The 22,581-nt window shown below is 49.4% G+C and overlaps 9 protein-coding genes across 9 annotated transcripts; 3 read left to right on the top strand and 6 right to left on the bottom strand.

Annotated features, from left to right (window-relative positions):
• Positions 1–112: 112 nt before the first annotated feature.
• Positions 113–889, bottom strand: N7500_005018 (nicotinamidase; the record flags this gene model as incomplete). The annotated part of the gene is made up of 2 exons (XM_056676163.1): positions 113–769; positions 821–889. 2 exons carry the CDS (start codon positions 887–889, stop codon positions 113–115), a joined length of 726 nt encoding a protein of 241 aa, XP_056531163.1.
• A 636-nt stretch (positions 890–1,525) lies between these two features.
• On the top strand, positions 1,526–2,395 carry ssuA (RNA polymerase II subunit A C-terminal domain phosphatase; the record flags this gene model as incomplete). The annotated part of the gene is made up of 1 exon (XM_056676162.1): positions 1,526–2,395. The coding sequence occupies one exon, from the start codon at positions 1,526–1,528 to the stop codon at positions 2,393–2,395; it is 870 nt and encodes a 289-aa protein (XP_056531162.1).
• Positions 2,396–2,597: 202 nt separating this feature from the next.
• Positions 2,598–5,715, bottom strand: N7500_005016 (putative DNA excision repair protein (Rad26L); the record flags this gene model as incomplete). Its single annotated transcript, XM_056676161.1, has 2 exons — positions 2,598–5,572; positions 5,622–5,715. 2 exons carry the CDS (start codon positions 5,713–5,715, stop codon positions 2,598–2,600), a joined length of 3,069 nt encoding a protein of 1,022 aa, XP_056531161.1.
• A 527-nt stretch (positions 5,716–6,242) lies between these two features.
• Positions 6,243–7,158, top strand: N7500_005015 (exosome non-catalytic core subunit SKI6; the record flags this gene model as incomplete). Its single annotated transcript, XM_056676160.1, has 2 exons — positions 6,243–6,541; positions 6,654–7,158. 2 exons carry the CDS (start codon positions 6,243–6,245, stop codon positions 7,156–7,158), a joined length of 804 nt encoding a protein of 267 aa, XP_056531160.1.
• Positions 7,159–7,452: 294 nt separating this feature from the next.
• On the top strand, positions 7,453–8,431 carry N7500_005014 (high-affinity Cu transporter CTR3; the record flags this gene model as incomplete). Its single annotated transcript, XM_056676159.1, has 3 exons — positions 7,453–7,552; positions 7,725–8,328; positions 8,395–8,431. 3 exons carry the CDS (start codon positions 7,453–7,455, stop codon positions 8,429–8,431), a joined length of 741 nt encoding a protein of 246 aa, XP_056531159.1.
• A 766-nt stretch (positions 8,432–9,197) lies between these two features.
• On the bottom strand, positions 9,198–10,140 carry cyp4 (peptidyl-prolyl cis-trans isomerase; the record flags this gene model as incomplete). Its single annotated transcript, XM_056676158.1, has 4 exons — positions 9,198–9,384; positions 9,453–9,559; positions 9,631–9,800; positions 9,969–10,140. 4 exons carry the CDS (start codon positions 10,138–10,140, stop codon positions 9,198–9,200), a joined length of 636 nt encoding a protein of 211 aa, XP_056531158.1.
• Positions 10,141–10,980: 840 nt separating this feature from the next.
• N7500_005012 (putative cell polarity protein) lies at positions 10,981–13,700 on the bottom strand (the record flags this gene model as incomplete). The annotated part of the gene is made up of 2 exons (XM_056676157.1): positions 10,981–11,391; positions 11,451–13,700. 2 exons carry the CDS (start codon positions 13,698–13,700, stop codon positions 10,981–10,983), a joined length of 2,661 nt encoding a protein of 886 aa, XP_056531157.1.
• A 1,171-nt stretch (positions 13,701–14,871) lies between these two features.
• hmg1 (HMG-CoA reductase) lies at positions 14,872–18,385 on the bottom strand (the record flags this gene model as incomplete). Its single annotated transcript, XM_056676156.1, has 3 exons — positions 14,872–15,208; positions 15,271–17,984; positions 18,050–18,385. The coding sequence occupies 3 exons, from the start codon at positions 18,383–18,385 to the stop codon at positions 14,872–14,874; spliced, it is 3,387 nt and encodes a 1,128-aa protein (XP_056531156.1).
• Positions 18,386–19,693: 1,308 nt separating this feature from the next.
• Positions 19,694–19,945, bottom strand: N7500_005010 (uncharacterized protein; the record flags this gene model as incomplete). Its single annotated transcript, XM_056676155.1, has 2 exons — positions 19,694–19,795; positions 19,862–19,945. 2 exons carry the CDS (start codon positions 19,943–19,945, stop codon positions 19,694–19,696), a joined length of 186 nt encoding a protein of 61 aa, XP_056531155.1.
• Positions 19,946–22,581: the final 2,636 nt, after the last annotated feature.

Genomic DNA, 22,581 nt, shown 5'->3' with positions numbered 1-22,581 from the left:
GCCAGGCAGTATGAGACTTGGTTCCAAATCCAACACGAGACACAGAAAAACAAACATCCGAAAGGGAGGATTCACCTTTGAATCAAGATAGGATATAAGAGAATAAGACAGATCAACAATTCCCCCCCAGTTGCCTGATGATGGGGTCATCTATAGAGATAATCGACACCCCGGCAGTCTCAAGTTCCTCCCTGGTGGCATCCCAACCAGCAGGCACGACACACTTAGTTCCTTCCTCGATAACCCAGCTTTTGAATCCAGTCTTGGCAGCATCAAGGGCTGTAGCCTTGACACAATAATCCCCAGCCAAACCCACAACAAATACATCTGTAACGCCTTGAGCTTTCAGAGTTGTGGCAACATCTAGGCTGACCGAATGTGCATTGGTTCCATGATCACAGTTTCCGAAAGCATCCGCAAACACAGAGTACATCTCAACTCCTGGGAGCATACCTTTGTGAACAACTAGATGGTCGCTGGAGGTATCAATCTCGGGAATAATCTCTGCACCGGGGGTACCAGCCACACAGTGAACTGGCCAGAGTTGCTGTGGTTTTGTTTCTGATTCCTTTCCCAGGGCGGGATTGTTTATTGTAACGAATGAGGTAAAGGGCTGGTTGTCAGGCCCTGGATGGTTACTGGCAAAAGAGATATGGTCTTTTGGGTGGTAGTCTTTGGTCATGATGCGTGTGACAAATCCTGGCTTTGCAAGTAAAGTGTTGATTATCGAGGCAATTTCGCGGCCTCCTGCAACGGCGAGTGACCCGTGCTATTCTATTTATCAGCACATTTGGCCTTCTATTGTATAATTTTAACTCACTGGAGGACAGAAGTCTTCTTGCATGTCCACCACAATTAGGGCTGGCCTGAGTGCATCATTTGCTGCCATTTTGGGGCTAGAAATTCGTGAAAGTAACTGCTAGTGGAGGTTATAGACAGGATTATGGAGGGATTGTGATTTTTGGAGATGGTAGATTCTGATTCTACCCTATGAGGGAAGAGAAGGGTGGAGAGACCTGATCAAGAGAGAGAAGCTTCAAGAAAGGGATGTGTGTTGTGAACGATTACGATAAGCTGATATTTGTCAGGCAGAATAGGAGCTCCCATGAGCTCCGTGTCCAGGCGGAAGAATTAGCGGTATGCACATGACTAAGCCAGGGCACCAACAAAACGAAGCTTTTCAACTTCCACCAAACTCGCTCTTCTCTCGTCTCTCAGGGCTACGGCCCGTGATAACTGGTATGTGTGTCGTGTTACCCTCTCCCTCCCTCAACCTGATGAATACCTTATTGGAGCTGTCTGAGCTTTTGCTATGCGGATAAAACTTATACGCTTTTTTCTGAACTTGTGTTTCCACACCTCATGTCACAAAAGACCCAATTTTAAATCAGTCGCTAATTGCCTCTGATAGTCAAACAGGATATTGTAAAACTCAGGGAACCCTCATGGTCATCGATTCCCAAATACCTAGAAGCACAAACCTTTAGTCCCTCTCTATTATCATTTCCATAGTCTCCCCCTCAAAATGGCATATGATCCTCGCCGAACAAACTCGGGGACCTCAACTCCCCAACCTCCTCCCCCTCCCCCTCCACCACCAGAGACCTCCACACAAGCCGACATGGCCTCAGCAGCCCAAGCCCTAGAAACGTCCAACCCGGCCAACACAGCCACAGACTCGTACAAGCTCAAGTTCTGCACAGTCTGCGCCTCAAACAACAACCGCTCAATGGAAGCTCACCTCCAGCTATCCGGCGCCCCAACAGCCTTCCCTGTGATATCCTTCGGCACAGGTTCCCTCGTCCGCCTCCCCGGCCCATCAATCACCCAACCAAACGTGTACAGTTTTAACACAACCTCCTACAACCAAATGTACGAGGAGCTCTCAAGCAAAGACGAGCGTTTGTACCGCAGCAACGGCATCCTGAATATGCTCGACCGCAATCGCCAGCTGAAGTGGGGACCCGAACGGTTCCAGGATTGGGTGCCTGGCGTTCCGCGTGTCGACCATCTCTCCAAGGGTGATAAGGGTGCGATCGGAACAGAGGGCGGCGTTGTTGATGTCATCATCACATGTGAAGAGCGCTGCTGGGATGCTGTTGTCGATGACTTGATGAATAAGGGAACCTCGCTCAATTACCCTGTCCACGTATTCAATGTCGATATCAAGGATAACCATGAAGAGGCCTTGACTGGTGGAAAGGCGATTCTTGATCTGGCCAATCGCCTGAATGAGGCTGCTGTCGCGGAGCATCGTATTCATGGCTCTGAGGGCTGGGAAAACGGGACCGGTCCTGCACGCCAGAGCTTTGATGAGAAGGTCCCTGAGATCTTGGCGGATTGGCAAGAACGATACCCCAATTTGCCGGCACTGTGGACTTTAGCTTGGCTTTAGTTCCGTGTCTGCGTTGCAACCTGGATATCTATTTACCTACGGCCTTCCCAAGGGAATGGTTTAATACCAATGATTTACAGGTGCTATGTTATCCAGATGAATTTTTTTTTTAGCGTGGTCAGATATCGCATTATCAAATGCATGTCATACAACTAGAAAGGGGGTATCAAACAGGAAGGAATAGCAACAGAAACAAACCCACTCAAAGATCCTGGCTCTCCTCCTCGGGGCCCTTTTCATCTTTGATCCATTCATCTTTCACACCCACCTCTTCAGGAACCTTTTCCTCTTTGGGCCACTCCTCAGGACTGTTGTGGCCCGCAGACAGTAGTACCTCTCTCCTCTCTCGATACCACTTGTCGAGACAAGCTCTCCGCTGCGCCTGGGTCATACCCTCGACAACGAGCGCAAACTCCGTAGCATCAGCGTATCCAAACCGCCGCGCCATACTACAGAACTGACGACGTATAACATCCTCCGGAGGATGATACTTGAATCGCACAGGTTCCCCTGTCGGCTGAGAGAAAGGCTGCGAGGACATGAAGACCTGGCGGTCACCTGCCGTGTCATTTGGCGCCAGTTCAGCACGACGACTGAGGTCTTCCTCGACACGTGAAGAACCGATCACCTCATTGTTGAGGTGGGTGTATTCCACGCCCGCGCTTGCGAGAATCGCCTGAACGGGGTCGTGTTTACGCGGTGTCGGAAGATTGGCCGAAGGCTTATGGTCTTTTTTGTCATCATCTTCGCCACAGATCATCGCCGCGAGTTGGCTCATTGCTTCATCTTCGGATTTCATTGGTCGATCGGTGTAGTCGTGGCCTTCATCTTCTGCTTTGAGGTCTATGTCGACAACCTGCACTCCCGCACGGCTTTCGGCGACATTTGTTCTGTTGACGATGTCGCGCAGAACGATATTTGTGTTCTGATAACCGAAGAAATTCTTAAGACCAAAGATTTCACCCTTTTGGTCTTTCTTTTCTTGAACGCCTTTAAAGTACCGGCGCTCGGAACTTGCGTTGTATCCAATATTTGCCTGTTGCTGCTTGTAGATCTGTCGAGCGTATACAATCTCTTCGATCGTGCCGGCAGAAATAAGCCTAAAGACTTCTACATCGCGAAGTTGTCCTATACGGTAGGCCCGATCCTGGGCCTGCAAATCGTAGGACGGGTTCCAGTTTGGATCAACGACTACCACTTTATTTGCCGAGGTGATGTTCAACCCAACACCGCCAGCCTTGGTTGAAATTAAGAAAACAAACTGTCGCGAGTCGGCATTGAACTCGTCCACAGCTTTTGCACGGTCATCGAGACTCATAGATCCATCCAGGTAGCTGACGTTGTAGCTAGTGTGATGGAACAGCATTTGCAGCATCTTGAGAAGACGCACGCTATGCGAGAAAATAAGAACTTTGTCTCCATTCGAATGCCACCATTTAAGTAGCTTCCGCAGGACCTTCCACTTGCCGCAAAATTCAGGGTTCGCGTAGTTGACGATCGAGTCGCGCGAGCGGTAAAGATCTTCCCATTGTTCAGGCAGCGCAAGTTCCAAATAATCTCTATCTTTTTCCTGCTTCTCTTTTGGGTCTACTCCTTGTGGAATCAGAATTGCCAGATGATTGCTCAGCTTTTGAAGCACATTGATAGCAGGGAACACATAGGATTGCCAGTTTGGAGGGTCCCTATTGGGGATCAAGCGGCGACAACACCAGCCAGACTTTTTGCCCGATCCACACTCGCATGGTTCTGTAGATGTCTTTATATAATCGACGATATCACTGTCAAGGAAGTTCTCGTAGGCCTCGGCTTGTGTCTCAGTTAGAGGACAAAAGACAACCCGGTCAATCTTTTTGGGCAACTGATCCGCGATCAAGGACTTCATCCTTCTGATGAAAAATTGGGGGAGTAGATTCTCGACCAGCTTCTTGGCTGTTCTTCGTGCTCTGCTGAGCTCGCTCAGGGTGGCATCATGCGATTGTCCGATCTTCAGTGGCTCTGATATTTGCGCCTTCCAGGTAGACACCGGACCCAGAACACCGGGGTTCGTCCAGTTGAGCAGGGTCCATAATTCTTCATACTTGTTCTGGATGGCTGTGCCGGTCAGTCCTATTCGACATAACGCATTGATCTCGTTCATAGACTGGGTGGTCCCGGATTTGCGCTCCTTAATCTTGTGGCACTCGTCGGCAATCACGCAGTCCCATTCAATCATATTGACAGCGTCTTTGTTGTTCATATAAGTGGTATAGGTTGTAATCAGGATTTCCACCCTCCCCGACTTTGCTGCATCGAGAGCGAGATCTTTATTCTCCCCGTGGTAGCTTTCAACATGCCACCACCCCCAGCGTGCAAACTCGGCCCCCCAATTTGCAATAAGAGTTCCTGGACACACAATGAGCGTGCGTGGATACCAAGTGCCGTCGTCAGATCTACGCATCTTTCGCATGCGCTTTGCGTCCCGTTCGTCGCCTGTCTTTCCATAGGCAGCGGTCAAGAACGCAATCACCTGGATGGTCTTCCCGAGACCCATGTCGTCGCCTAAGACACCACCCTTTTGGTATACAAACAGCTCGTGCAGAAACGCCACTCCCTCCACTTGATACTGCCGCAACCACTGGGCGATCGGGGCAGGAATGATGCCCATCGAGTACGGAAGTTCAACGTCCTTGTACTCCTGTTTTCGGGTGTTAACCGGAAAGACAGGTCGTTCTTGGAGTTCTTCAAGCCGCTCGTCGTCCGAGAAATCCACATTTTCATAGGTGGGTGGGAGCTTCAGTCCATGATCTTTCAGATGTTCATACCTCCGGTCAAACTGACTGCGACGAGTTTTGAGATATCCAGGTAAAGTGTTTTCCATCAGCTCATCCTCGGAAGACACCTCGCCCCATTGCTTTAACGGCCGCTTAGGCAAGGGCGTTGGTCGCTCTTGTTTTACTCGACCAACGATTGGATCTCCCCTGGGCATTTTCGCTTTGCGGGTTGCTGCAGCTGATTGTTTGCGCTTCAGGGATTTGCGTTCCTTGAATTTCTTGTATGCTAGCTCGCCATCGTTGGCGTCATCCTCATCGCTGTCCACGGGCTGGATCTTTACAGCGCTTGATGACCCGGAAAGAAGGGTACGCGATGAATCAGGTTTGAATGGTGTAGGTGTCTCGTGTTTCACACTAGAAAACCTGGCTGCAGGTAATGTGAGCTGTCTGTCAGACGCGTCGGAGAGGTGTCATACTGCTAGCAATCGGAGTCGCATAGTGCGTCGCCTCTAAGTCGTCATCGTCTGAATTAATAATGATGGGCTCCTCAATATTCTCGTTATTCGCCATGATCCCTGCATTTCTGAAAATAGCGCTCAAAGGGTAACTGCGCGCAAGTTGAAGTGGAAGTACCAGACTGTCGCGACACTGCGTAAGTTACGGCAGGCGATAACGGCCATGAAGCAAATGTGAGTCCGGTCTCTTAGGAAAGCTTCAATCGGGCAAATATTGTAGCATAAATTTCGTGTTCTGTTTCTTTCTCTATGCCAGAAGTATCTGAGTCTCATTCATAACATCTAACTACTCAAAGAAGTGGTTGAAACGGTTCTACATTTATACTTGTTACACCAAGTCACGTGCAAGAGAACCAGAAAAAAGATGCTCTCATTGGTTTGGCATTCGATTCTTTGCATATGCGATAAAGCCAACGTAAGTCCAGAATAACATTCTACCTCTGTCATTACTCGATCAAGACATACCTGACTGACCTAAGTCCACAGATAACACAAAATAAAGCTTGAAATCCTGCTTGACATACCTTCTTTTTACTCAAGACAACTCTCGTTCTTATCAGAAGCTCAATTCAGCCCACAAAGATGCCGCTGGACACCTCGACAACATATCCGCTGACGCGGCTGCGTCTTGACGGTCGCCGCTGGAATGAACTCCGCCTGCTCCAAGCCCAGATCTCAACAAACCCCGCCAGCTCCGGCTCTTCATACCTGTCAATGGGCAACACATCAATCATGTGCTCTGTCCACGGCCCTGCCGAGGGTCGCCGGGGAGATGGCGGCGGTGGAGCTGCGGGAAGTGGTCATGCGGTTGTGGAAGTAGACGTCAACGTCGCCGGGTTTGCCGGGGTAGATCGCAAGCGGAGAGCCGGTGGAAGTGACAGGTATGTGCACCCTCTTATGGCTTCCCATTGCCTCGTCCTGCCACAGGGAAAGGATTGAAGGGACAGCAGACCAGATCCAGTTCTAGTCAATTCTAACCTTCCCGGACTACAGACAATCATCGCGAATCGCTACAACCCTCCGCGCAGCCTTCCAGTCTCACCTCCACACCTACCTCTATCCCCACAGCACAATTAGCATTCATGTCTCTGTTCTCTCGGCGGACGGTTCATTGATGGCCGCGGCAATCAACGCCTGTACCTTAGCGCTCGTGGACGCTGGAATCCCCATGCCGGGACTACTCACTGGCTGTACTGCCGGTATGAGCGGCAACGCCTCTACACCGCGTGACCCGCGACATGACGAGCTTGATCCTCTGCTGGATCTGTCGCTTCCAGAAGAACAGGAATTGCCTTCGCTCACTGTTGCGACGACGACGGCAGTGCCCGTTGGCGAGAACAATATGGATGAGGATGATGAGGCTATGAAGGTGTGTATCCTTACTATGGAGTCTAAGGTTCACGCTACGTACCTTGAGACAATGTTGGCGGTCGGGATCGATGGGTGCAGTCAGATCCGCGAGTTGTTGGAAGGTGTCATCAAAGGATCCCGGGGGTGACGCAGAAAAAAAAAAAACAAATCAAAAGATTCAAATGGGAGAATAGTTCAAGTTGATACCCTGTCTTACGTTTAATGTTACCAGTTACGGCCATTCCGAGAATTTGCTCAAACTACCTCCCATTAGGCTTTTAGGGCCAAATCTATAAATGTGCTCATATTGCTCACTTTAGGGCTCATGGATGAACTACTCCATTGTCTGTTTTCTTTTATATATTTTGTACTTCTCTTTTTTGCTTCGATCAACACGAGAATATCTCGATTCAGTGCTCCCCAAGGTCCCCAGTCAGCAATCATGGATATGAATGGGATGACTATGCCAATGGCTACATCGACAAGTTCCGCAGCTATGGCCAGCGGCACCGGAATGAAAATGGACGGAATGGGCATGGGAGGTAGCTGCAAAATCTCGGTCCGTCTAATATCAATCCCAGATTCATTCTTCCATACACCAGGATCAAGCTCACACATAGTTACGATCAGATGCTTTGGAACTGGTACACAGTTGACGCATGTACGCCACCCTACACCCCTCTAGACAATTCCACAAGCTAATTAACCACTCAGGCTTCCTCGCCAAATCATGGCACATAACCTCTCGCGGCATGTTCGCCGGCTCGTGCATTGGAGTAATCTGCCTCGTCTTGAGCCTCGAGCTCCTCCGCCGTCTGGGTCGAGAATACGACTCGTTCATTGTACGTCGAGCCCGTCTTCGAAGACTCTACATGTCGGACTCTTCCACCGCCCAATCCGTCTCAAACGTTCCCCTGCGGAGTGAAGAAGATACCATCAAGCCGTCTGGCAACTGCTGCAGCGGTAACGCAGAGCCAGATGCTACGTTCTACAATGCAGACGACGACGTAATTACTCCTGTGTCGGGTACCCCCCAGAACGGAGCTTCGAGAAAGCAGGCTTCTGCTGCGTCGGCTAATGCCATGCGGGATGTCGGTGTCCAGCGCATTGAGAGACAGGAGGGCATGCGTGCTCCGTATCGTCCGTCGCTTGTTGAGCATACTGTACGCTCTTTGCTGCATATGACACAGTTTGCTGTTGCGTACATCATCATGCTGCTTGCTATGTACTTCAATGGGTATATCATCATCTGTATCTTCATTGGTGCTTTCCTTGGCGCGTTTATCTTCTCCTGGGAACCGGTGGACTTGAATAAGGAGTACGTCGTTCTGTCTATATACTATCTACTAAACTTTTCTGGGCTAACATTACTTTTTTTTATCAGGTCAGATGCTACGTCTGTCACTAAGTGCTGCGGTTAAACAAGTATTGCACGGCGCTATGTTGTCTTTGGCCTCAGGTTCCACTGACGATTCGATTCTACTTCAGCGATGTTCCGGTATCTTTTCTTGCAATTCGAAGAGGGCAATATGCAGTTTTCTGTGTCCAGTAATTGCTTCCCATATGCTATGACGTATGAACCATCTCTAAGGATCTATTTCCCCTCTACTCAATTGCTTTCTCACTCATGAGGAAGACCTTAAAACACAGCGTACATGGAATTAACACTAATATCACACAATTTGCTGCAAAGGTCTTACTGGAAGGGAAGGCGGAAATCTTTTCCATGAAAAAAACCTGCCGTCTCACGCGGGGTACGGTGATGTAGCTGCGGACCCGCGATCAAAGTTCTCGACTTACCTGAACGTGGAGAGGTTTCTGCTGGGAATGGAAACGCGAGGGCTTGTAACAAGGCAGTAAAGATGATAAGTTCATGCTTTAGGGTAGAGACATGAGATGTACATTGATTGAGCTGAATTGGGGATGATAGCTTTGCGCCTCTCTCACTAAAAAAGAAACATACTCGCTTTTACAGAGCCTCTGATCTACAAATGGAACTTCAAGTCCCCACGACAGAAAGGCATGTATAACTAGCTTGGTAGAAACTTTAGATTACAAGTCGCAAAAAGGAAAGCCACCTATGCTAGTCCCACGCCGCGCTGAAGCGACGGGAAAAGAACCACGTTCATGACGAAAAGAAAGACACTCATCCTCCAAACACCCAACTAAATCTCCAGAGTGAGATTTTTAGTTGCCACCGCAGTTGACGATGGTGGGCTTGATAGCGGAGCGGATGGAGCCGGAGGAAGAGCCGAGAGCCTCGATCTCCTTGACAACGTTCATGGACTCGGCATCAGCGACCTCGCCGAAGACGACGTGCTTGCCATCGAGCCACGAGGTGACAACGGTGGTGATGAAGAACTGGGAGCCGTTGCTGGAAAAAAAGGGGGAATTGTTTAGTATGGGTCTGTGGACTAAGCTGGGTTACAGATTGAGACTTACGTGTTGGGGCCAGCGTTGGCCATGGACAGGAGACCAGGGCGGGTGTGCTTGTGGATGAAGTTCTCATCGGGGAACTTCTCGCCGTAGATGGAGCGACCACCGGTACCCTATTCCGGTAAGATAAAAGTCAGACACCGAGAATTGCAGCGAGCATCATGATTAGAAGAAAAAAACTCACGTTGCCACGGGTGAAGTCACCACCCTGGAGCATGAACTGGGGGATGACACGGTGGAAGGAAGAGCCCTTGTAGCCCTCACCCTGCTTGGCGTTGCAAAGCTCAGCGAAGTTCTTGGCAGTCTTGGGGACCTCGTTGGCGAAGAGGTTGAAGTTGATGCGGCCAGTCTTGGCTAAAGATGGAATCAGCATCAATTCCAATTCCAATTAATGTAACATGATATGAGATTGCCAAGCTTTGATACTGATATTGAAAGCTGGAGGTTGGAGGCAGCGATGTAAGAAAGGCAAAAACTCTCTGCCCCACTAGGAATGAGAATAACAAAGCTGGAAGAACTTACGGGTAGAGGAGCCAGCAGGGGCGTACTGGACCTCGAAGAAAGCGGTGGTGTTGGACATAGCGGCGGTTGATGAAGCGAAAGTTCGGGCAGCGGGGTGGAAAGAAGTGCAATTGAAGAGAGAAGAAGAGAAGAGGGAAGAAGGTGGGGTTATTGACCTCAATCGGCAGAACATGGTGAGGGGCAGGGCGGAGCGGGTGAACTCGGGTGCCGGGCTGTTTTGGGGTTAGCTTGTTGAGGTTCACTTAAAGACCACTTGTGCACTTTCTGCCTGAGGCTCCACTTTAGAGCTTCTCCAGACTTATCCAGGGGGAAAACATGCTTCTGTTGCCTAATGATGTCTCTGGAAGAGTCTGGAGCAAAGTGGAAATGTCCTCTAACATTCAGACGATAAGGTACCAATTTCACTTACAAAGGATATAGATTGATGAGAATGCGAACTTCACGAAGTAGAAAGAAGGAAAAAAACTGAAGCTCAATGCCGAAATGCTTCTAGAGCTCCGTGATTATGTAATGACTTCCGGGATATTCCTGCCGAACTAGAGCCTTGGCTACGAGAAGATATGCATCTTTTAAGGGGTAAACTTGTGTTTACTGCTCAAGTCATTGAAATGCAGATATACCGAGCACTTTCATTTCTTTCGTATACATTCAAAATGCAAGAAAATAACAGCTCGATAGCAGCAAGCCGTCGTAAAAAAAAAAAAAAAAAGAATTGAACAAATCAACATGAAATCGGGCTGAAATGCCTAGCTGAACAATGGAGAAGGGCTAAAATAAAGTACAAAGAATAAGAAAATGTAAAAGAAAGAAAAAGTGATGAAAGGGAGAGAAACCCTGTAAATTCCACAGATATCGGGACATCGTTTCGACATTGTCCACTCGTTGCCATAGATGAATAGTCGCTGAAAAGCAAGGGGCAAAGAGGAATGAGTATAAAGAAGAATTCGAGAAGAATGGAAATATGGTACTCCCGAATTCACGTCATGAGAAATAATGCCTTGGATCAAACGCATCACCGGAAGTCATCGTCATCTTCCTCGGCAGTAACTACCGATGTAGCCTCGAGGCGCTGAACAAGGTCTTTGGTCTGCCGGGCAATCTCAAATGCAATGGGAGGCAATTTGTTTGTGAGCTCACGCAATTGCTCAGGAGTGGTGGCGTGTTCGCCCTCATCAGCAGTGGCCGCCAACCGGCCGCGGCACTGGTCCAATGCCGCGATGACTGGTTCAGATGTCTGCCGCAAAGCGATGTCTCCGCTGCGTTCACGCATCAGGTGCTCTGTGGCAGAGACCACATTCGCAACAACGTTCGAAATGGCAGAGACGTGCGTCTGGACAGTGTGCAGGTTGTCCTCGGCCCGGATACTAGCCACCAAAGCCTGAATTTGTTGGACCATACCATCCGTCTGGTCCTCGACATAGAGCTAGGAGCACCTGTCAGTAAATTATTCCTCGCGAAATGACCCTTCTCGAAGAGACTCACCTTAAGCTCCAACACCTCGTGATCTTCTTGCACATGCCCCCAGCCATGATTGAGGTCATTGGTGGGACCATTCTGCACAGGGAACTGGGAGTCATCCGGACGACTTATAGCACTGTAGACGGAGTTATTGCTCATCCGCTTCTGACTGGCAGATGTATCGAAATAGTCAGGGTATTGTCCCTGAGATACATCTGCCTCGTCATCTTCATCCTTCAACTCATCGACAGGCGATTCCTGGATCTTCACCACCCGTATCAGGTCAACAATAGCTGTGCAAAGATGGGAGGCCGCCGCGTCAAGGAGCGACACCGGAGAGAGGCCACTGGAACTGGCAAAGTTGCGCGTGGCGGTGATCACGTTGTTTGCTGTCGTAGATACCTGGCCCTTGACCTTTGCGCGCAGAGCAGCCGACCCATCCACCGGGATTTGGGAGTTTTCCACATCCTGGAGAATATGGCGAACTGTTAGAATGACCACTTTGACCTGGTGGAGCACGACATGCGATTCCTCGAAACGTGCAACGCGCAGGAGTTCGTCCACAGACAGCTGGAACTTGGTAACATGGAAATCCTTGACCAGCCCGTCGGCTTGCACCAATTCATGTTCCTTGGCAACAAGACTTGCGTCGGGCCGCGAGTCGGCGAAACCACCAGACGAAGTTCGAAGTTGCCGCAGCTGCGCCTTGACCTTCGCGTAGCGGTTCTTCCATTCATTGGCATCTGCCTCGAGTCTGTGGACCTCGTTCGAGAGCTTTTCTTCGCGCTCCCAATTGGAGTGGCTCTCGGTTGAAAGGGTTTTCATCTCCATCAGGAAAGTCGCTGCCTCGCGGCGGACTTCATCGGTCACTTGTTGCTGTTGCTGCAACTGTACTTGTAATTTCTGGTGCTGGGTCTCTAGGTCAACATAGCGCGCTTGTAGACCCGCATCATCGACGCCCCGAGAAGAGTCATTGAGCTGGCTGCGGAGATCTCGTTCCATGGTGTCGTGCTCGGTTCTCAACCGCTCAAGCTCTAGCTGAAGTGAGCTGTTGAGATCCTCGGCTTTTGATACCTTGCTCTCAAGGTCGTGTCGTAATTCGTCCCACTCCTGACGTTCGTTATGACTGATCCCGGAGGAATCTGCGTCTTGTGATGACTGGGCCAACTCCTCATCCTTGGAGCGGACCAATTCTTCCAACTTTTCAATCTTATCTTGGAGAATCGATACTTGTGTCTGGCTCTCCAGCAACAGTCTCCGTTCACTGTCACCCAAGGTCGTTGTGGTGCCCCGTCGGCTCAAAACAGCATCTAGCGCGAACGCATCACTCCGAGCATCATCCTCATCCTCGGGTCCCATATCATCGCTATCCTCGACCATCGTACTTTTATTCGGAACCATCGTATTGCTCTGAAAAGACCGAGGAAACGGTCCATCGCCATTCGCACTCGGTGGGCCCCCAAGAGAACCAGCACGCGGGGGAAATGGACTGCCTGGGGGACCGCCAGATGGGTACCCTCGTCCCATACGGGAAGGAGGTCCCCGAGAAGACTGCTGCGAGGTACGAGCACTAGGAGGGCCCATATTTGGAGGTGGACGGGCGCGGTATTCTCGGCTGGTGAAATGCGGGAAGCGGCGCTCCAGCTCACAGAAGACATCGGTCGCCAGATCACGGAAACGCACGTGGTGGAGCGCAGCAAGCTTTTGGCGGGCATGGTTGCGCTTTTCGTGGAAGTCAGGTCGAGCGGGGAGATAGGGAGGTACGTCTGGACGAGGTGGCCGTCCGGGAGGCGGCGAGGCCTGCTGTCGTCGAATCAATTCGTCGTAAACATCAGTGGAAAGTTCATGGAACTGAGTTGGCGATAATCGCAGTAATTTGTCTCGGGCTTTATTCGACTTGCCACGGTCATCGCGGGCTGTGCCATTCAGGAATCTTTTGAGGACCACATAGTGCTGGCCAAGTATCTCTTCCATCTGACGATATCGTCTTCCATCGCGCTGGGTGTCCCCTAGAGTCCCGGAACTGGATCTTGCGGCGACCGAGCTGGGTGGGGATGGGTTGCCGCTCGGGTTGGAGGGTGACAGCGAAGCAGGTAAGCTACCGGGACTTTGAGGTGCGCTCGGAATGCCGGAGGTCGGAGGTGTGGCTAGATTGGCCCGCGATGTTGGGAATGTTGGTGAGAATGGTGAGTCCGACTTTCCATACTGATTGAGTCCCGACCATTCGCTACCATCAACAGAGACAGGCGACATGGCTCCCGAACCCCCATTCATATCAGGATCAAACTTGAGGTTGATCCGACTCCAAATATTCAATGTTTGAAGGAGCTGTCACGGGTAATCAAAGTCGCTTCTTCACAGAATCCCCCGTATTTCTCCACTAGGATTCCAATCTGAGACACTGGAGCAGATATGAGCGCTGATTCGCTCAAGTTTGTAACTCTACCTTGGAAGTCCTGGAACCAGATCCAAAGGAGTGAAGGACTGAGATATGGGGGAAAAGGGAAGTTGGACTTCCGGACTTTCTTTACGATACCCGTTCCTTACAGCAATGTGCAGATGTATCTATGCATCTACAGGGGCTGATGCGTGTGGATATGATCTCAGATCTTATTCCTTTTTAATTTTTAATGAGCTTTTTCTTCTAGTTGGCTCAATATGTATTCCCAACCCATTCTAAAGCTTGATCAGTAGTCAAGCAGAGAACTTGGCTATACGATACTTGTATTCGATACTGCCAAGGCGGGGCCTGAACAGGGGGACGAATTTCCACAGGGGCAGACCATAGCATGGAGAGATGTACGGAGTACTACGGACCACGGAGTACGAACTACGGAGTACTCCGTGCTACTGTACTGTACTTTTTAGATAGACTATACAATCTTGTTGAAGATCCAAAGATTTAAATTCAAATATCTTTTAAGATCAATAGAAGCATCCAAATGAAAAAAAAAAAATTGAGTAATTCTAGACCCTTGCCTGCCCCATAATTTTGTACGTGTACCTGGTCCCACATATTATTTGAGAAAGGCTTGAAAAACAAATAAATTCTTTCGGTCATATCTATGGATTGGAAAAAAAAAAACACCGAAACAATTAAGTACACATAGAACAACAGCTTCAATACCCGCATGAATGCTTTGAAGCGTTGGTTCTAGGGCCCTCAAGGGGACGCCTTCGTTAGGCCTCATTTGGATCTTGCCGATCCACTGACCAAGGGGGAAAAAGTCAATCGCCGACGCTATTCGATCTTCGGATAGGACAGTCTTGAGGAACCATCCCGGGTCAGTTGGGAGAGTCTCCCATCATGATGCAGAGGCAAAAACAAGGCGATTGGTACGCCATATCTTGCATCGAAAGTGAATGGGATCGGGAGAATCATGGGCCGTATTCACACATTTACATTGGCCCACGGCGGCGGGCCAGGAGCTAGTCATGTCATCGTTTATTTGGAGGTCATGGAAAGGCCACGAGTGGCGCTGACGGCAGAAGACACGGGGGTTGAGGACCGTGTGGGGGCTGCGCTGCGGTTGTGAGCCATGTGTGCCTTGACGAGGTGACCGGCGGCAAGTGCAGAGCACAAGCTGAGTTCACCGGCGAGAACGGAGGCAGCAATGATACGAGACAGCTGACGCGCGTTTTCGCCGGGGGAAGTCGAGTGAGCACCGCGGACACCCAAAAGGTCCAACATAGCACCTTGAGCTTCGAGAATGGTACCACCGCCAATAGTGCCTACCTCAATGGAAGGCATAGACACAGCAATCTGGAGGTTGCCATTGTTGCTGTTTGGGGAATCGTTGTTAGCATCTCAAATGTCAAATAGTAGTGGATGAGAAAGGCTTACTTCTTCATGGTAGTGATACAGCTGCTGCTCTCAACATTCTGGGCAGGATCTTGACCAGTGGCCAGGAAAATGGCAGATACGATGTTAGAGGCATGGGCGTTGAAACCACCCAAGCTGCCCGCCATCGCACTTCCAATCAAGTTCTTGCTGACGTTCAGCTCAACCAGTGCATCAACGTCGCTCTTGAGGACACTCTTGACAACATCACCAGGAATGATAGCCTCTGCCACGACGGACTTACCACGGCCATCAGTCCAGTTGATCGCAGCGGACTTCTTATCTGTGCAGAAGTTACCAGAAAGCGAGATGATGGACATGTCCTCGAAACCACACTCCTTGTGCATGACGTCCAGCGCCTTCTCACAGCCCTTAGAGATCATGTTCATACCCATGGCATCACCAGTAGTGGTCTTGAAGCGGATGTACAGGTAGGTTCCGGCAAGGGCAGTCTTGATACTCTGAAGACGGGCAAAGCGACTGGTCGAGTTGAAAGCCGTCGTCATGATGTTCCGGCCTTCTTCAGAATCGATCCAAACCTTCGCAGCGGCAGCCCGGGCCAAGGTTGGGAAAGTTACACAAGGACCACGGGTCATACCATCACCAGTCAAGACAGTCACAGCACCGCCACCGGCGTTAATTGCCTTGGACCCACGACTCGTGCTAGCCACCAAGACACCTTCAGTAGTGGCCATGGGAATGAAGTAGTTCTGTCCATCGATGTTGATAGGGCCAGCGACACCAAGAGGAAGGGGCAAGTAACCAATAACATTTTCACAGCAAGCACCGTGGACAAGGCCATAGTTGTAATCCTTGTATGGGAGCTTGGAACTTTCCAAAACGGAAGTGATAGCAGCGGTAGCAGGAGTCCGGGAGACCACAGACCTGCGGATCTTCACAGCACGAGTAAAGGCATCAACACGGCTCATCAAGTTCTCGTCCTCCATGGTCTTCTCTAGCGCGTAACCCGGAAGCTTTCCGCGGAGAGAAAGATCGATCAACTCCTCATCAGTAAGCATTGGTGCACGCTTTTCCTTGAGGAAAGCTTCGCATTCTTCTGGAGTTCTGGATGACTGTTGTTCATTTGGCTCAAACTTGGGGTAGACCTTCGGTGCGACCACAGGCTCCGCAGGAGGGGGCAGGGCAGTCTCTGGGTCCTTGATACTCCAGCGGGCAGCATTGAAAAGATAGCCGTTGAGAATGATGCTAAGTGTCAAGGCGGCGATGATCCACTTGCTGATGATAGGGTCTTCGACACTCTTAAGCAAACTTTCGAGAACTTTGCCACCCACCGCATCCAAGAACTGGTCGGTGTACTCGATTTCAAATGAACCAGAAGCGGTAGGGTCTGCGTAGTGAATGGAGGGGTACTCCAATTTGTACTTGATCGGGGAAAGGATGGTAACAACAGTCTCCTGCTTCTGGCTCTTGGCAGCCACGTACACACTGTCCAGGCCATTCTCTGCCACCTTGAAAGGATCAATTGGAGTAGGAGACAGGACGCTGGAGAACCGGGAGAGCAAGCCACCGTTGCCAGTGTTCCGGAAAGGAATGGCTGACATGTTCACGACATTGATCAAAATTAAACCACCAACCATAAGGATCTTGAATCGGCGCACATTGCTAGACTTGATCTTGCGACCAAAGATGCTGGTATCTGCCTCACCAGATCCGGCGCTAGGCCAGTCGTTGCTAGAAGCGACATTCTCAGCAACGCTGTGGGTAATACCATCTTCTTCCAAGGCCTTGCGTAGCGCCACGTGACGCTTGATCCGAGTGATCTCGAGCTTGATACAGAGAATTGTGGTATAGAAGGTAAAAAGAAGCACGCAGTCAAAGAACAAGATCAAGGCCGCGAGGAAGCAGAACTGCTGGAGTCCTCCTTGAACACCAGAGGCCGCACCCAAAGCCAACAGACCAATCTCAATGCAGTAGTGCTGAACGATCTCGAAACCTTGGTCCTTGATCGCAGCTCCGATGGAGTCCTGAATTGATCTCGGTGTGCTCGATGCCAACGGGCGAGGGGCAGCACCAGGGACAGGTCGGCGATTGTCTACAGAAGCCTTCAGGACGGCCCGAGTGAACATAATCGGCTTCTCGAAGCCAATGGTGACAACCAAGAATGGGAGACCTTCGGACAGCAGGAGGAGGTTGATAGGCACACCAAGTCTAGTGGTCACGTGCAGACCAAAAAGGAATGCAAAAGTACCAGAAAGGAGCACGGTAGCCGCAAGCCAAAAGTTGGAGCCCAATCGTCGCATCGAGAAGAAGAGCGAGACGAAGCTCAGGTGCATCGAGAGGTATCCAAGAGCCATGATAACAATGTCAATAGTTTCCGCGTGCTTGATCAGATCCACAAAGGAACTCCATGCATCTGCAATCCAGAGCTTTACAGCTCTGCCGGAGCCGTAGGCCGGGCCACGAGCAGCTCGCATGATCCACTTCTTAGATTCCTCCTCATCCTCATCCGTGGATGGGGTGGGGATCTCCTGCACGGCCCTCAAAAGTTCCGAGATTTGGTCAAAAGGCACGGTGTAAACCAAAGAAGCGTCATGAGTGAATTGCGAGAAGAGGTTGGGGGTGTACGGCACCGAGTTGGCGGAGATGTTGGCAGGGATCGGGACATCATCAGCTGCGGGGGCAGTTGAATCAGAGTTGGTGGAATCAGGGAAGATTAGGGTCGCCAGAGCGAGGTGCTGGGCAACGGGCTTTTCAGTCTAATATTTCATTCAGTTAGTATTTCTTTCTCGGTACCCGAGAAGAAAGGGGGGAGTGGGCCCACCTGGGAGTCAGTCCAGGCGTCTTCCGCCTGCCACTTCCATGAAGTTGATTCTCCGAGGCGCAGATTGCGGCTTCCCTGGAGCAGGGCATCGGCGTCGACCTGTCCCGCGACACTTCGCAGATCTTTAGATGTATCAAGCAGGCTACCTTCGAGGAGACCCACGTAGGTGGTGCTAGCGAGGATTGCAATCGCCACGAGTGTGTGGATAGGGTGCACACAGGCCCGGCGAGAGACGGACTGGAGGCCGGACACAATCTGACGCCGGAACCAGCTAGGTTGAGTTTCCCGCTCTTCCTCGGTTGAGCGAAGGCGTTTGGAGATAAACGAGGTAGCCATGACGGTTCGCGAAGGAAGCGGTGAGGACGTCTGTTGAAGGCGTTGAGGGGGATGTTAAGACGGTCCGCAAGGACCAGGACCTGCGAGAAAAGCCGTCGTGGGGTGATGTTTTACACCAAAACCAAAACCAATGCGGAGGGAAATCTTTAATGATCCAATTCTATGACAGCATGTGGGCTGCACGAGTTAAGGATTGGGCAGTTTCCGGGCTATAGAATTTTTCGTCGGGATTAGTTGAGGTTACAACACATTGATAAGAAAGCACCTACCGAGGGAAGAAGTCGAGAAGCTCAAGGCACCCTTGGAATTGGAGAAGGGAAAAAAAGTAAGGGACCCCCCCTGAAGTAAAATAATAGTCGCCCGAGACTGGAATTAAGTAACGCCGACGCCAAGCCACACCAGTGGGGATTTGCTTTTGCGAGTAATTTATCCTTGGGTATTTTATCACAAAGAAAATAATGAGGTAGGGATTCAGAAGAATGGGAAGAACAATCACAAAGGACCTCGCATCAAGCTGACGTTCAAGGGTAGTTTTCTCGGATGGTCGAGGATGATATTGGATCTAGGCGGCAATATTCTACTCCGTATACAGAACCTATATATGATGCCTGAAAATACCTCGAACATAGTAGATATTGAGGGATATTAGGGACTAGTCGGGAGTATTGGGACGAGTATTTGAATCTTACAAAAAAACAATATCAAGTATGCAGTACAGAGAGCCTTGGGAGAAAATTGGCAGTGGCAATCCTTGTGTACAACCCAAAGAATCTGGAGACGCACAGGCATTTCTTTATCTTTACCTATGCATGTCGATCCTTTGACAGAGGCACAGCACCTTGTTACATCTTGAAACTTAAATCTCTCTTGACTCTTTGATGTTTATTGATGTTTATCCTGTCTGAGCTGGACGTACTTACGTGATAAAACCCATCAACGGCTCCACCGGTTTCGTCTGTAACTTAACCCTGTACTCCGTACGCCGGACAAAGTAGAGGTTTCCACGTCAGCCAACCCTCAAAAAGGAAAGTCGAAAGAGACACTCCGTAGTCGGCACCTGCGTCAGAAAAGAGTCCACTCAATTTCCCTGTGTGGAATCCACCCGGTGGAGCTCCGGAGAAATCTGATAAAAATCTGATAACTCTGAATCAAATCATCTGCTCGGACTGACCCGAAGCAGACTCCATGTATCCATAATAAACTCGGTAACCGAGCTTGCCAAGCGAAACAGGAAAAAGATAAGATCGTTTGCTCGGTGAATCCCGAGTGTTCCGGTAATTCTGCTTGAAATTTGCACTTCTCATCTCCTTACTTGGGTGCCTTGGGTGCCTCAGGTGGCTTTCCCGTTTTCGCGCTTGTCTCTTGCTGCTTTTTTGGTCCGTAAAACTCAACACAGTCAGCCCCGGCTACCTACAAATACCCGTGGACCGGACCTTGAGATCACTCACTGAACATTATACAAGTCTACACGCTCACCTGGGCAGGGCTGCGAGTTGCGTTGCAGGTCTCCAAGTGGCTGCTTACTGCGCATGCATCTTTCACATCACTCGTGACCGTCATGGATACGGTGTGATATTGATCCGTCCATTGCCTTATATTCTATCCACGGCCGCATCTAGCTGTAGCTTTTCCTATCACAATCTCATAGCTTCCATCTTGCTCTCCCTCAACGAATCAAGGGCGACGTATCCCGATATGTCGACAGCAGGAATGATATATATTAATGTTATGCGTGCGAAGCGTCCAAGGTCGTTTAGGTCCCGCTCCATCATCCTAGCATTGGGGTTATTTCGATCGACGTGTTCTTGCTCATGTAAATAACTCACAATGTCACATCCCACCTGCAGCAGACGCCACATGCTCATAGAATTTAATGAATATGGCACCGATCATGGATAGGATAAATTTCACCCCGGTGAGCCCTTCGAGCTGACGTGATATAAGCATATAAAGGAACCTTATCTTTCGAAAGATACATCGAAGTACATTGAACGAGAAAGGGTCGGACTCATTCGCAGCTTCAGAAGGGTCATCGCGGCCTGGATTTCTAGATTAAGGCAAGCGCAACATGGATGCCCAAGCCGGTGCCTACTACAACACTAAGTCCGTAAAGAATAGCCAGGCTGGTAGGAGTGTAGACAGTGGTATCTAGGTACCTATGTCACTAAACTACGGTCAGCCATGAGATATAAATATTGCAGGAGATTGAAGTAACGATGCCTATTAAAATGGCTCAAATGAGAACTAGTCTCTCTCAGAACTATATAGCTCATAGTACCAAAGGCGAGACGCCATGGTACAGCTTAACTGAAGGGCCACGATCAATATGAAATGAGAATATTCTGATCACAGATTATTAGACTGCATCGTCGCCTCGAGTAAGCTGGAAGTAGACCGGTATGCTGAATGACTAAGATTTATGTATTATACAGTTGGGTATGTCACTATTACTACTGCAGAGCAAGCAATGAAGAGTAGAATCGGGTGCTTCTGCCTGAATAGGTGCATTAGGGCTGTGAATGCAACCACGTTCAGCAAGCTACTTACTCAGTCAAAACCAGAGCACATTTCTTTGTCTGGCTTTTCAGCTGTAGGCCTCTCGCCGGGATCACAAAAGTGTAGTTTGGTACCCCGAGAATCAACATCTTCCGGATGTCGATCTAGATCATCAGCATTGAGTTATTGCTGTGGCCCATATCCTCTATCGGGAGCAGAGCTGTTCAAATAAATCTTCAATATTTCAAAAGAATTCCCAAATAACCTCCTCACTTTGAAAACAGGCTCTCATTCATCACTTCGACAAATTGATCCATATACCTCATCGAGGCAGGTTTGCGAGCCAAGCAAGTCACTTAGGTGTGCTTCAGAGATTTCTCGCATAGGATGTCTTATGCTGGCGGTGATAAACCCTAGACCGCTACGATATGAAGCTCATCAAATATGTACATGCACATATACCACCGCTCTAGTATCTACATAGATTAGTCGTGCCTATCACGCGTTCTAGCTCCCTTAAACTAATTCGATGCCTTACGATCTCCTCAAAATCAAATTCCTGCCGTTCGTGGGACTCACACGTAGCCCAGGCAGCTTTCCTTCCAAAATCATACCTCTTATACTCCGATTGCTAGACTTCCTTCGGACAGGCCAATAAGCCTCCAGTGTTCGTCACGGCCACCAATCTCCCAAGCTGTGATATTAAGAGGTCTCCCCAATATGGTGTTAGCTTTATGTACATCAGAATCTGAGGGCTGTTAATCATGACTTTCCTATCAATTGAATGATACTTCGTACCTAATACCGAACATGTGCATAGGCAACAAGGTCTTTGTTCTACAACAAATCATTTGTCAGAAGCCTTAGGGAGCGACTATGACAATCAAACATCAGTATCTCAAGAAACGGAGAACTTGGACTGGTCCTGGGTCTATTTTTTTGTTTTTTTTTTGTTGCTTGTTTTTTTGTGATAGATCTTTAACTGGTCCAAAATCAGAGGTGTCATTTGTGAATTCTGTCCAATATATAGTTTAATAGGGGTATTTACAGTGGGTGATCAAGTGAAATGTATAAATGCAAACAGAGCAATCTTCAGGAAATTAAAGCGCTAAAGAGGTCACCTTTGTTTTACTTTCTCCTCCAAAGATTTAAGGGGGTTTCTATTGTTAATTTCGACTCCGACGGCGAAGCGCCCAGGGGCCCCCCAAATCAGCCAATAAGCGTGCTTACTGAGCCGACGGACCTGCAGAGCTTCACAACATACTTACAAGCTTCGAAAATCCAACACCTAGAGTCATGCAAATGTCACAGCTACGCGCCAGGAGCGGAACCAAGCATGTCTCAAGCTACTCCGTGGCTCTAAATATCTCCCGACAACCGAGCCCTCCTATCCAATCATTCCCTGCTTTGTCTAGAAGCTGGCAAGGGCATCGGGCTTGTATCTCGGTCTATTAACAGTTTTGATTGTAAGACGGTTTGGTATCAGGTTTGGAGCCTCTCCAATTAGACGCGAAGCCTCGAAGTCAGACAATGTTTTCTTTATGTGTAACAGATTCCCTTGAAACTTTTTCATACCATTCCTATCCTTCTTTTCGTTGTGGCCTGGAGGTGTTTAGACTAAAAACCCATTGTCTATTCACACCTATATTGTCACAGGTCAATCATTTCAATGATTCTATTCATCTCGACAAAGCCCATTG

Source organism: Penicillium coprophilum (assembly GCF_028826855.1).
Source record: "Penicillium coprophilum strain IBT 35676 chromosome Unknown utg000004l_segment0_segment0, whole genome shotgun sequence".
Classification (NCBI taxonomy): domain Eukaryota; kingdom Fungi; phylum Ascomycota; class Eurotiomycetes; order Eurotiales; family Aspergillaceae; genus Penicillium; species Penicillium coprophilum.
Note: the sequence above shows the minus strand (reverse complement) of the source record. Positions and strands in the feature narration are given on the sequence as shown.